The 13665-nt window shown below is 39.2% G+C and overlaps 1 protein-coding gene and 1 long non-coding RNA gene across 2 annotated transcripts; both read right to left on the bottom strand.

The window, feature by feature from the left end:
* Positions 1-1698: 1698 nt before the first annotated feature.
* Positions 1699-4016, bottom strand: LOC110043600 (uncharacterized). The gene is made up of 3 exons (XR_002296012.2): positions 3916-4016; positions 3153-3249; positions 1699-2048 (listed from the first exon to the last, which is right to left on the bottom strand). It is a non-coding gene; the product is annotated as an uncharacterized LOC110043600 (long non-coding RNA).
* A 4193-nt stretch (positions 4017-8209) lies between these two features.
* Positions 8210-13643, bottom strand: LOC110043599 (BAG family molecular chaperone regulator 1-like). The gene is made up of 7 exons (XM_020749071.2): positions 13554-13643; positions 13328-13459; positions 12624-12706; positions 11200-11313; positions 10495-10602; positions 9335-9397; positions 8210-8726 (listed from the first exon to the last, which is right to left on the bottom strand). The coding sequence occupies exons 1-7, from the start codon at positions 13600-13602 to the stop codon at positions 8664-8666; spliced, it is 612 nt and encodes a 203-aa protein (XP_020604730.2). The 5' UTR covers positions 13603-13643; the 3' UTR covers positions 8210-8663.
* Between the last annotated feature and the right edge of the window lie 22 nt (positions 13644-13665).

Raw genomic sequence — 13665 nt, 5'->3', positions numbered from 1 at the left:
TTTTTCGAAACATGAAGATTCAACATGCCTTACCATTTGCAAATCGTATTTTGAAACGATTTTGCCGTAATAACTCCTTGATTTACATTTAAATTAAGAAATATGCACATTGGTAGCTATATTTCAACTTAACAACACCAGTAGCAACACAGGCAGCCCAAGTTCCCTCTATGAACTATACGGGTTTATATGCGATTTTCTACAAGATATCCATGGAGGTAGTTAAAAGTGAAAAGTCTCAATAAAAATGGCTCACCTTATTCCATACGTGTGTTGTTTGCTCCTGGTGTGGTTATTTTGCCGATTTAACTTGATTTTTTGAATTCCGGTTGAAGGAAAAACCGGAATTCAAAAAAGTCGCTTAAATCAAGTTAAATCGGCAAAATAACCACACCTTGAAACTGTTACTAGCTGCTACTTTATCTCAAATTTTGTAATTATTTTGTCAGGAAAATTTAATGTTTATCAGGGAAACGTAAGTGAAATCTGCGACGTCCATGTTAGTCGGTACAGCGCATGCTCACAGGCTGTTGGCGTTTAATTTAGTTTTAATCAGCGATTATGGAAGTGGATAGATGAAAAATCTATATTATGATTAACGGACTGGCAATAACTTGTTGTTTTCTCCTCTAAAACTACCGCGAAGATCATTATTAAAGGACTACAAATTTCTCTGATCCAGTGGCTGTCACGAAACGTGGTTTCAATCCGGTCCAATTTTTGCCTTGTTTTTTTTTTTTTGTTGGGGAGGGGAAGAGGCTACTCTCTGGCCTATATAGTCGGGGAGGCTCCTCCCGAATGGTTCAGATTTCACAAGTTGAGTTATATGAAAGGGTACGCAACTGGTGGAGTATCTTGACTTCCGCCACAACATGAACTGAATTAATAATACTTGTTTTGGTTAACATCTCTTCTGATATTGCTTGGCGTTCTCCTATAATGTGATTCCTAACTTCATTCCAAGGGTTTAGAAAAGGTGTATGTAAGAGGTGCCTTTTTCACTAAAAGGTATACGAAAGGGGTATTTTTTCTGTCAAAGTGGAATACAAAACCAAAGGGGTTGAACCTCGGGGCGGAGTTTCCCCGTATAAAACTTTCTTGAGTATTGTGTTTAAAAAAGGAAAGTGAAGCCATTCATTGTTTCAGATGAATTCTGAATTAAACAGGCACGTTTTACGTGTTTGAAGAGGAACTTTGGATGAGTAAGTTATGAATCAGAGAAGACTATAATAATAATAATAATAATAATAATAATAATAATAATAATAATAATAATAATAATAATAATACGACGGTTAGTGAGAAAAACGTGGCGTTTATTTCAACTTCGTACCGACAGGAAGTTCAAACACATTGCTTGGTGTTCTCCTATAATATTTTTCCTAACTTCATTCCAAGGGTTTAGAAAAGGGATGCAGTGTTCTAAAGTAGGTATGTGAAAGAGGTACCTTTTTCAATAAATGGTATACGAAAGGGGTATTTTTTCTGCCAGTCAAAGTGGAATACAAAAGGGTAAGGGGTTGAACCTCGGGGCGGAGAGTCCCTGTATAAAACCTTCGAGAGTAGTCCCCTGGGGAGGTAAGGGTGTTTAAAAAAGTAAAGTGAAACCATTTTTTTCAGATGAATTCTGTATTAAACGGGCACGTTTTACATGTTTGAAGAGGAACTTTGGATGATTCAGTTATGAATCAGAGACGGTTAGTGAGAAAAACGTGGCGTTTATTTCAACTTCGTACACAGGACGTTCAAATACAATGAACATAAATCATTTAGTGGATTCTTCTGCAAGAAGCCTTCAGCTATTGTTTACTTCATTTGGCTACTTTACGGTTGGAATCTGGGTCCTCCTTGCTCCGTTTTACACAGGCCTCTTTGCATTCACTGAACGTGTCATCACAGTACTTGAAGCAACGTCGTAAAAAGCAATTTTGTGAGCAATGCTTGACTTCATAGTGACAAAGGCTCTCGCAGTCACTTAAGGAAAAGAAAGCAGTTGCCACTGGTACTAAAAACAGTACCATCACCACTAGAATGAAGTTCGTCTTCATCTGAAATGAAATCCATACATACAGTCTACATTAGCAGGGAGTGTCATCCGCCATTGGTACCTCAATCCCTTCTCATTTTGCTAAAGAGCAGGATGAGAGAAGCTACATTGCATGGTTACCTTTTAAGCTCGGTTTAAGGGTTTTCTCGGTTTCACTCCACCTGGACAAAAATCCTCCGAAAAAGGCGAGAACCACCAACAACAAACTCAACCTACAAATGGCACCTGGCCAGAATCGAGCCCTCAAAACTGCACCATCCCTGCTCCCCCAAAAAGTGTTTTGAAAAAGACTCTATGGAGCTTACGTACAGATTCAATATAGTTCAAACGTGAGTTTCTTAAAATTCAACGTAACGTCACTTATAAAAGAATGCAGTGAAGCCTTACGACTAAATCCTTCACTGATCTAGTTAGCATCCAGCTATAGAATATTTGAGGACGAAGTCCAAGAATTTTAATCAGTGGCTTAGCACTCTTCCATCTTTCCAGTAAATTCATTTCTAGCGCAGCCGGCTCAATGTTTTTTGAGGAATTTGTCTAACTCTCTACTCCCAGATCAACAATGTAATAGGGGTCCACCCCTTCGCTACTGGATACAGTTTTTTTTTTCTGGTGTCAGCATTTCAGTTTTCAGTGCAGGTCTTACAGAATAAACCTCAAATATACCAACGGCTGTTTTTCCGGAGGGGAGGGTTTCCCATATAAAAAAGGACGGACGGGGATGCTCGTCGAAAAGTTGAAAAGAGCCCTTAAAAGGTACCAAACTCCTCTTTTGTGGGATTGGCTTGAAACTTTTTTACCCTAAGATGTACCAATTCTAAAACGACGCATTATCTCCTGTCATATTTTTCTTCAGCTCAATACGCTAAAAGGTATAGCAAAAGCTCCTGCTGTGGACGTTTTGCGTTTTAACACCCTAAGAGTTACCAAAACTGCTTTTTTAACCACTGAAAGGTACGAAGAGCACCCCCTTCCTTTTTATATGGGAGACTCCCCCCCGGGCTTTTTTGTCCCTCCTTCGTCGAACTAGTAACTGAATGTCTAAAATTTTAACTAATACTTCGTGAAGAGGTGAAACAACAAAATTCAGCTGCAGAAAGCTTACCGTTTGGGTGTTCAGTGTAGAAACTGTGCAGGTGTGAAAAATTGTCGTCTTGTCTTGAACAGTTGACCAATCGAGCACGGGGCTTTCGAGATTGTCACTGGGTTGAATGTAAAAAAAGTAATTCTAACTTTGCTAGTACACTTTTATTTTATTGCACTATAAGTACAAATATGTAACTAATTAACAGCATGTGCAATTTAAATACCCCGTCAAAAGATCTTTCCCATTGTAGAGAAACGTACATTGGGACGGTCCATCTTAAAAAAAAGGTTTTGAATATATAGGACTTCGCGGAAGGAATCACTCTTTGTTTCACATATAGATATAAAAAGGGCGGAAGTTTTTAAAAATAATTTTTAGTATGTCATATCAGAGCAACACGCTACAGCCTATTGTATCTGCTTTAGGAGTGTCGCTATTATCGGAAGTGCTAACATCCATGAAATTAACGCCTCTTTGAGAAGTCGCTACATTCAAGGGAGGGAAGGAAGGTATTGCTTCCAAAAGTTGCTGTAATATTATGAAGTATAGATCCAATCAGAAAAGCAAAGAGGGCACGATGGTTGGAAGTCGTCCAAAATGCCATTTTGCTACTAATTAGAATGTTTCGTGCCTCTCTTTATGTCCCATAATAAGTTGGACTAAAGTTTGCATAGAAAATGGTTGCATGGAATTTTTTGATGATTGTTTCCACATGCAATCCACTGCAATTTCTGAAAAGTGAAGTTACAATGATACAGTGAACAAAATAACTGCTACTTACATTGTTTGTTAAACACGTATCGCAAATTGATGCAGCACAAATTGCTCTAAAATGGTTGCCACCCAGTAGCTGTGGTCCAAACTGAAGCAACGAAACTTATTGGGAAGGACACTCTCTTATAAAGCAAAAAAAGTTACCCAGGAGGTAAAATTACTGACACTGACGTCTTATTGCATCTCGTTTTGCGCATTTCCGAGTGACGATCCTCTTGTTTATCATAATATAATCGCGTTAAAAATAACTACTTAATCAATTTGCAATGGCTGTAGCGGAAACATTGTAAGTAGGGTTTACTTTAACTTCCCGAACCACCCTCATACTCACTTATGGATAACGAATAAGCCTTCTTGAATCAACACGTCGAAAGGCAAAAGTCCAAGATATATGTATGACATTGAAAAACGAAACGTAATTAAGGGTCTAGTGTTGGGATTTTTTCGAGTTCGCGGGAACAAATTTCCGGAAATTCCAGTTGGAAAATCAAATGGCCATTCCGTTTGGGAAGCTTCAGAAAATATGGGCTGTGATTTGAGGTGATGCTATTTTTCTGCTCTTTTAAGTTTCTCTAGCTGATGTGGATATACTTTATAGCGATTCCCTCGATCCCCCGCAACGTGGCATTCACTTGTTTAATGTTTATGCCTGAAATTTCCAACCGGATGGTTTTTGTAAATGGTAAGCACCCTAGATCCCACGAAAATTTCATGCCACACGGTACCTTTCTTCTTCGTGCTGAACCCCATGCTTTCCCGGGGGACTCCTATGTAAGAAGGACAGGGGTACTTCGCAAACATTTTGTAAAAACCCCCTAAGAGGTACCAAGATTCTGTTTTGTGGGCGTGTCTTGAAATTTTTTTCACCCCTAAGAAGTACCAATTCTAAAAAAAACCACATTATATTATCTCCTGTCAATTCTTTCTTTTCGGGTTCAATCCCGTAAAATTTACCGCGAAAGCTCCCGCTGTGGACCTTTTAAGGTTACAGTATACCTTCAGATCGGCAATTTTCTTCAAATTTGGATTTTTGGTTCAAACTAATGGTCGAAGAGTAATCTCTAATTTCTGAAAACAAAATTGAAAAAAACCTAATATTGGCGGAGAAATGGATGTTTTACGTTATGGCCGGAAGTAAAAGTTCCCTCTTGATTGACAGCCCTATAACGTGTATGCAATCAACCGAGACTACTTTCGCGGGAGTATTACCGATATGGATACCACGAATTGGCTGGCTACTCAGTTAATCAGCATTGTTAATCCTAGCATTTTTCGTATTAGATGTAATTCTGTTAAGTTATAAGTAAACATGGACCACGGAAAACTCCGTTTACCAGTTCGAAAAAGCGAAGAATGAATGAAAATACATCAATGAGTGAAGAAGCGAAAGTTGGCCTCGCGGATGAAGCTACGGACGTATCAAGCGGGCAAAAAGATCGAGTCAAGAGAAGAGAAAGGTTGTGTAAAATTTGGGAACTCGACAGCGATAACAGCGATGTTTACAGTGACTCTTTTGTTGAGTTCGATACCGATGAATCGTCCAACTCATTGAGATCCATTGGAATATTATCCATGCACATTTGCTCTGCCGCGCTTTCTTTTGTTTGTTCTCGTCGCCCAGCTACTCTGGCGTTCGTGTCCTTTTTCGTCTTCCCCATTTTGCCAAACCAGCTTCAAGAAAAACCCAGCTGCAGAAAAATTATCTCTCCGCCTTGAGCGCATTGCGAAACGCAAAGTTTTTTTGCAGATTCACGCGTAAATTTCACCGCCAGTTAATGGTAGTAAATTTTCCAAGCGCTGATTGGCTCAGTGATCTGAGAACCCAGTTGAAGGCGTTTGTGGGCGGAGTTTGTTTGCGAAGCAAGATATTTTTCTTAGCGCTGTTTTCTCGGATAAATTTTTTCGCTTGAAGCAGACACTTTAAAGAGTTACAACTCAAACGGAATTTGTTTGTTTGCCCTCAAATTTGGACAGTAGCTAGATTAACATATAAGAAACAAAAACGTGTCTGCGAATTGTTTATTTCGTAATATTTTTTCTCCGAGAGCGATTTTTGTACGATCACTTCACATTTTTTAAATCCTATTTCGAAAATGTTCTGTAACTTTTTATTACAATTGAATATGGAAAAACGCAGACACGCTTTTTTAGCGCTTTTTGTCCTGAAACCGAGGAAAAATATAAATTGGCGAAAAACAAAATTCGCTTTGACTTGTAGCTTCCAAAAGGTGATTAGGACGCTTGCATTTAGTGGCCGTGAAAAAATTGGCAATTCATTTTATTTCAAAATTTTTGGTATGGTTTGATAGCCAGCTCTTTAAGCTTTAATTTGATATGGGGGCTTAGGTATCTACAGCTTAAACCGGACGCGCTACATCGCTTGGACGCGAGACACCCCTGAAGGTATACGGTAACCTTAAGGCTGAACACCGCTAAGAGGTACCAAGACCACTTAATTAACTCCTAAAAGGTACCACGAGCACTCCCGTGCTTTTTATGTGGGAGTCCCCCCTGGCTTGCTTATGGGAGAGAGGGACCCTGAGAGCGTAACGTTGCGGGACAGTTACAGGCATGCATGAGGTTTTGATTTCCAAGTTCAGCTTAGCCGTTGTTATGGAAAAACCGCTACAAATTCAAAATAATTAAAGCTCTATTTCAAATACCTTCCTCTTGGTGTTCTAGGCATGTTCCGTGTTTGAGGACAGGAACTTATCAAATTTTAGCACTTGGTGGCAGAATGCAGGAAAACCCGCTTGAGTAGTTGACATGAGTGCTAGTTTATAGGAAGGAAAAAGGACTCCTCTGATTTCCTGCCCTCCCGCCTGTGTTAATTAAGTGGATATGCTTCAGTAATGAAAAATCGAATGATAGCTTCACTTCTCCCCCTTCTGTTACAAAGACGTTTGGTCAAACAAGAAATTCAGAAATTCAATGTCATGAAAGGTTGAAACTTAGTAAATGATGGTTTTACCTCTTTTGTTTCAACATTGAAAGGGACATTGACTTTCAAAACTGTAATATTTTTAAGTGGCAAAAGCACTCAAGAGCCCGGCTATACGGCTATACCTGACTTTCTGTTATGGTATTTCTGAATTCCATTTCAGTTATTCTTGCAGCTGTTTTTTGTTCTTCGAAATTTACAAGATTACATTGTCTATATATCTTCCGCATCAAGACGGTGAACCAAATTCTAAGCTCTAACATTGAAAAGAATGCATGCCGATCAATAACTAAAGAGATGTTTTACTTTGACCTTCTCTCTAAAAGATTGAGTTTCCACTTTTTACCAACAGTAAGAGGTCGAACGAAAACAAAAACATGTCTGAAGTTACAACTGAAAAAGAAATGCCACCAGAACTAAGTCAGTATTATTTTCAACCCCTGTAAAGTCGTTTGCAAGGCCCAAATTTGCAGGTCTTTGGCATGTTTAGTTCGTAGTGTAGTTTCAGGGGGAAAAAGATCAAGCTAGGTTTTTTCCTCCCTTCGAATTCTTTGGTGGTTCGGACGTTTGCGTTTTAGTTTGTGTTTTTGCTTTTGTTAATTTGTTCGGGCCCTCGACGATGTTTGAGAAAGTGCCGGAGAGAAAGAAGAAGTTCTTTGAAGAGAAATACGACAATGCATTGCATTGCATGAACGGGACAATAGCTATTAGAACTAAAATCAATGTTTCCTAAAAGAACTCCTGCGTTAGCACTACTTAGGATCCAAAAAGACCTCTATCTTCGATTTTTCAGTCGTAATTCGTTCATTACGTTGTTGCGTACGTGCTCCACATGAGCTTACACTGGTGCCAACAAACCATGCTACCACAAACTCAAAGACGCCCGACCTCATATACCGCAAAATTCCAAATGTAAGCCGTTGCAAAAACAAGGTCAACCCCGGACGCCCCACTAATATCCTTCCGGTAATAACGCCCTGCCCTCCCCCAAGAAGACAACCTCAGTGTCGCATTTGAGTTACAAAATTCGGTTGTAAAGATATTCGCCGCCGTGGTTCACATTCTCCAGGCTAAAGTACCGGTCAAAATAATAAGCATCATTAACATCCCCCCCCCGGGCATACCCCGGGAACTTGACTTGTCGATGTGCTCCCTGAGTACAAGAGTTTGGCGTTAGTGGTTGTTATGAAAGGGGGGGGGGGGGTGCACAGAATATGGGACGGGCAGAGGTAATTTGTGCAAGTTACCTCGAAATGATGACTTTTTCGCTTCTGTTGGGGAAAGTTTCCTGAAACAAGAGTGTAATTACTCAACATAGTAAATAGTGTAAAAAGAAGATATCATAAGCTGGTCAATGAGATTGTACATTGGAAGGTGCTATATTTTATTTTTTCAATAATCCGATCTTTCAGAGATCACTTCACAAAAACAATAGTTTGGTATTATTCTTTATCTGTATTTTAAAAATATGTACTTTCAAATTAGGCTTTACTAAATAAGTACGTAGTGGAAAAACCATTATATTAAACGTTCCAAATTCATCCTGCAAACAGTACTGCAAAAGGAAACAATTCGGCATTCCGGGCAATAAATAATTTCTCTTAAAATACAAGTTTCTTCCGACCATTCTCCTGTTATAACTTCCAAGGTGTTCTCCAACCTTGGTAAATGATGTTTTGGCTTTCCTTTCAAAATGTGGGTAATTTTTCGCGTAGCAAAAGAGAAACTAATGTAACAGTGACATAACTGCCTAAGGAAAGTGAAAGTTGTTCTTTTTAAATCTTTTCAAAATAAACTGAGTTTTCCAGCATTGGCTAAGAATTCTCTTTGAGGGATTCGATTCTAGTTGATGTTCTATCAGTCTTGTCCAGTAAAAGCTGAAAAAAAATAAACTAAACGTGAGAAAACCACATGACGTCTTTACATTTAGACTGCTTTGGAATTAACAGGAAATGTAACTGTGGATTAGTCATAACAGTAATACATGTACATACACACAGTTTGTGACAAGAACAGTAAACGTTGTCAACTATAGGGCACTCTCTATCACTTAATTGTCAAGGGTAAAGGAGAAGTCTGCTTCTGACCGTGTGTTCCATTAAAACACCAGAGTTTGTGGGCAAGACACTTGCTCTCACAGTGCATCTCTCCACCCTTATGAATAAATAGGTGAGAGCGATTTAAAGCTGGGGGGAGGGAGGGTTTGATCCTGCAGTGGACTAGCATTCCATCGAGATCGGAGTAGAAAGATTGCACCGTATTGAAAACTGGTATTACATCTGGCTATATGAAATTCTTTGGCTGGACGCAGACTATAGAGATACCAGATTGAGCTGATGCGATAAAGAGATGAACCAAATAAAACAAAAAACGTTGACTCTGTAATAATGTTATCACCCATCATCAGACAGAATTAGCAGGTTAAAATACACATAGATCTGCTATTTATAACAAAACTACCACTTATCATTGAAATGATACTGACCTGAATCCGCTGAACCAATGATTTCTTTTTTCCTCTTGCTTGCTGTAGACTGGGATCTATGAGCTGAAATTGTTGAGCATTAAATCAAAAGCTATTTCTGGTACTTTTTATTGACTCCAGACAGACAGACAAACAGAAAGACAGACACGCACACAGACGAATTGTATCTGTTAACTTTTTGGTGTTTAGAGTTGTACCCTGTGTGTCTTTTCTGGTCCATTTTTCTTAGTTATGTTTAACATAGCATTCAGTTCTGTGTCAGGTATCTGGTAGAACCTCCAACAAGCAACTCAGGACACTTTGCAGCTAGTGACCAGTCACAACATAAATTGAAGTAGATCACCAATACCCCCTCACATGATAATTACGTAGTAAATTGAGTGATTGTTCACCTTGGTGTGCACCTCGTTGTGGTGGTACAGCTTGTGTGCAACTAGTCCCCTGAAGAGTTTACATGAAGGGTCTGGTCGCAGGGACTTGTCCCAAGAACAGTTCACATGAAGCGTTTTGAGGAACAAGTCACAGGAACTTGTCCCAAAAATTCAAACTGGTTTGAATTTGTGGGACTAGTCGCAGGGACCAAATTTTAGTCCCTGCAATTAGATTTTGTGGTAAAAATGTCCAGTTCACACGATGGGACTTGTCCCCTGCGACTTGTTGCAGGGACCAGTTGCAGGGACTTGTCCCCTCATGTGTGCCGATCTTAAGAGCTCGGGGCTTTCATTAGGGGCTGGGAACCGTTCAAATTGACCAACTGTGAGGATGTTTTTGCCCACTTGCTTTGACCATCAAGAGGTAAGTTTTTCTTATAACGAAGTTCACCTCAAAACGTTTTGGCCACCTGTGAAAACCAGCTGAAAATGTTAATGAAACCCCTGAGAGCTATGCTGGCTGGGTCTTCCGTCCCTGGCAGGTCTAACCTTGCTAGATTACAGTCTGTAGTCAAGGGGTTGAGACCTGACAAAGATTAGCCCTTGATCCACCAAGTTGGGGATTGAGGTATGAGCTAATCACCCATTCCTTTAAAACAGCAATTAAATATGGAAACCTTGAGGTCTTATGTATCACTTGGCTTGATAGGGAAAGGTGCGAAGGTGAATTAAGTGACTGTTAAATGTTTGCAACATTATTGACGATTCCTCAACTAAGATTCCACTAACCAAGGCATCCAGGCCCTCAAGAGTTTTCATAAAGTCCTCACTAACTGCTTGTATTTTTCTTGATAGCTTATCCAGTGCCTGGGTGACCAGCTCTGGTTGAAGAAATCCCTGTTGAAGATATCAATTTGTAACAGAACAAGGCAATTAAAACTGAATAATTCTAAATACAGAAACTGAGAGAATAGGCCATATTTGTACGCTTGGTATCGGACTAGAACTAGCTTGGAATGGAGACTCATGCCAAATATAAATAACATTCATCTCTTTTAAATGATGTTCCCAGTGTTAGCTGTGTAGTGTAACAGATTTCTGAGGAGCTTCTGCTTATTTGGTCTATGTTTTCAGCCCCCAGTCCCTGCCCTTTACCCATGTGGAGGGTTCGGTTGCTGGGTTTGCCAGCTGTGGTTCAAGTGGTTTCCTGTCTGGGGATGGGCTGGTCTCAATGGGCCCCCAGACGTCCCAGGTTACCATCTTCAATACAGATTGATGCAGTCAGTATGGTTGTTAATCAGAAACTGCCAAATGTTGTAATTTGAAGGACATGGGAAGATCATAACAACCAGGTACAGGGGTTTCACAACTTGTCATCATTTTAGGGACAGCATTAATTTAACTATTAAAGAAATTATGAGTAATTAAATATTAATAAAGAAATAATAGTTATCTATTTCATTTAATTATCACAAATATGTTCAGTATTTTGACCTTTTCTATTCCTTGGAGTTCTTCTAGATTTTCGTTGAGTCTTTTCTCAATATCATCCACCTTCTTTTCAGCTGCCAGAATTGCTTTCATGTTTTCTTCAGCTAAAGGATCAAACTGTGCCAAGATGAACCAGAAATAACATCAAAATGACAGGAACAAAATAAATTCACTTGGCAACTTCAAAATACTTGGAAACAGTGTTTCTTAAAAATGACAGGGTATGCCACTTATTATTAACTTAACCATGAATCCTGCATAGGTTCTAAAACTGGAAGAATGACAATTGATCTATCATGTTGCTGAACTACAGGGTTGTCGCTAAGTGCAGGCTGCCGGTGAAATTCGCCGGCTGAGAAAGAGGTGATCACTGGCAGGATTTTGATGGGCAATCACTCAGTAAAGGACAACGAACGGTTTTTAGGTTACGCATGTACAATGATTCAATATCTGAACCACATTGAACCATCTAAAGGAAAAGTTTGGAATCAATTCCTGACTACCTTGAGTATCCGTGCCAGTATAACAAGTAAAGTAATTGAGGGAAAATCTTATTTTGGGCACTTGTTTAGTGTGTTGTCTTTCTGTGTACTGCATCCACCATCTTGTAAACATGAAGCTTGGTAGCCCTGCATTCAAGGTGTTGCAAAAGATTGGGGACAAAAATTGTGTTCCAGGTGACCAGCTCAATGAAAATCTGAGCCAGAACACTATTTTCTTATCTTGTATCTAGTACTTTTTAAATTTTATCTTCTATTTTTAAATTATCATGATGTCTTGTAATTTTAATTACCGGTATTACATTTTTAGTCCAGGGCCCCTCTGGATATCAGCCTCGTTGCTGAATGGGCCACCCTGGCTAAATAAAGTTTACCTTTACATTTACCTTTACAACCCTCCATCTATTAGATCAGTTTGATTGATATTTTTGTCTTGTAAATGCAACTTATCACTGCAAAGCTTTTGTAATGGTAAAGTCTGCAGCAGACCAAGTGGTCTAAACCCATAGAGCTTAATATCCAGGTTTCTGTAGTACAAAGTGACTGTTTCTACTCCTCCCTGGAGGGATGCTAGTCTATCAAAGGACTACCCCCAGCACTAATTCATTGGCACCCATTGGAGGGAGAGTGGAGTGGAGACTGAGACACTGTTAGAACAAAGTGTTTTGCCCAAGAACACATCACAATGTCCCCGGCCAGGGCTGGAACCTGGACTACATGACCCAGAGTATCCTACCCATTAGGCCATGGTACCTTCTGCTTTTGTAGGGAGTAGTTAATTGGGGAGTGGTTAATTGAGCACTGTACACCGTAGTGTACCGTACCTTCCAAAATTAAATCAGAACCAGGGAACTACACGTAAATATAATGAATAAAATGTAGAATCTTAAGATTCTCAAATGAAGGTTAAATGTGTGGCAGTCTGACCTTTTTGCCAATTAACATTATCCTACTTCCCTTCTTCACTCCAAGCAATTTTAATGGCTGTGGAAATTCTGTTAAAGACTGCCCTAAAACAAAGAAAACTTACCTTAATATTTGTACTAAACAATACTTACATACTCTATCATTGAGAAGGGGGGATTTTTTCTCCATCCAGTTTAAAATTATTCAAGTTGAGTCAAAGAGACCAGCAGAGGTTTTTGGATTTAATGCTATTGAATTCAGTCTGTCTTGCCTTTTAAAGCAGTGCTTTTGTAATATAAACTTATCTGAGGCAACTATTTGACCTGCATAAAATTAAACTCTTTATATTAGTTCTCATCTCCAGACATTTATCATGATAGAAATTACATCATTTCAACCATAGTCATTTATGAGGTCTTTTTGAGCTAATTATTATCCAAAATGTTTTTCACTGATATAACACTACAGTTGACCATATTTCTTAAAGGAGATACAGAAACTCAAGGTTTTTTGCTTTTCTATAGACCCCCTCATCATTTATATTGCGAAAATCAGTTTAAATTTCAAACAATAGAAATAATACAATAGTGTATTTCGAGATCGAAGAAATAAAGTTGAAAGCTGAATTAGGCTGCCTCGCCACTTACATGCAAGCTTACTACGAGTGAATTATATAAGGATTTTGTACAATGAGACAGAAATATTACATAGTATATGAACAGTACCTTTGAAAATTAGTCTCTGCGATCCTCGTGGAACGTCAGTCAGCTGAGCTGCAAGATTTGCCAAATCTTCCACAGTGGGTCCCTCACCATCACTGCCTTCCATCGGCAGCTCAACCGGGTACTTCTTTGCACCTAAAAGCAACGCGAAACGACCGACGAATGATCCAATTTTGATCAGGTATTGCCTGATGGAGAAATCAGCCGATGATTAATAAGCTTTTCTTACCATGAACCAACGTAAACTTTAGCATGTCTTCGTCGTTTCCGTCCGCCATCTTGAAATTTATCTCAATCTGCGCACACTCCGCAAATTATACCGCTACGCTATCGTTGACTGA

Source organism: Orbicella faveolata, unplaced genomic scaffold (genome assembly GCF_042242905.1).
Source record: "Orbicella faveolata isolate gen_17 unplaced genomic scaffold, um_ofav_v1 contig_25, whole genome shotgun sequence".
NCBI classification, from domain to species: Eukaryota; Metazoa; Cnidaria; class Anthozoa; order Scleractinia; family Merulinidae; genus Orbicella; species Orbicella faveolata.
This window is presented reverse-complemented; position numbering and strand designations above follow the sequence as displayed.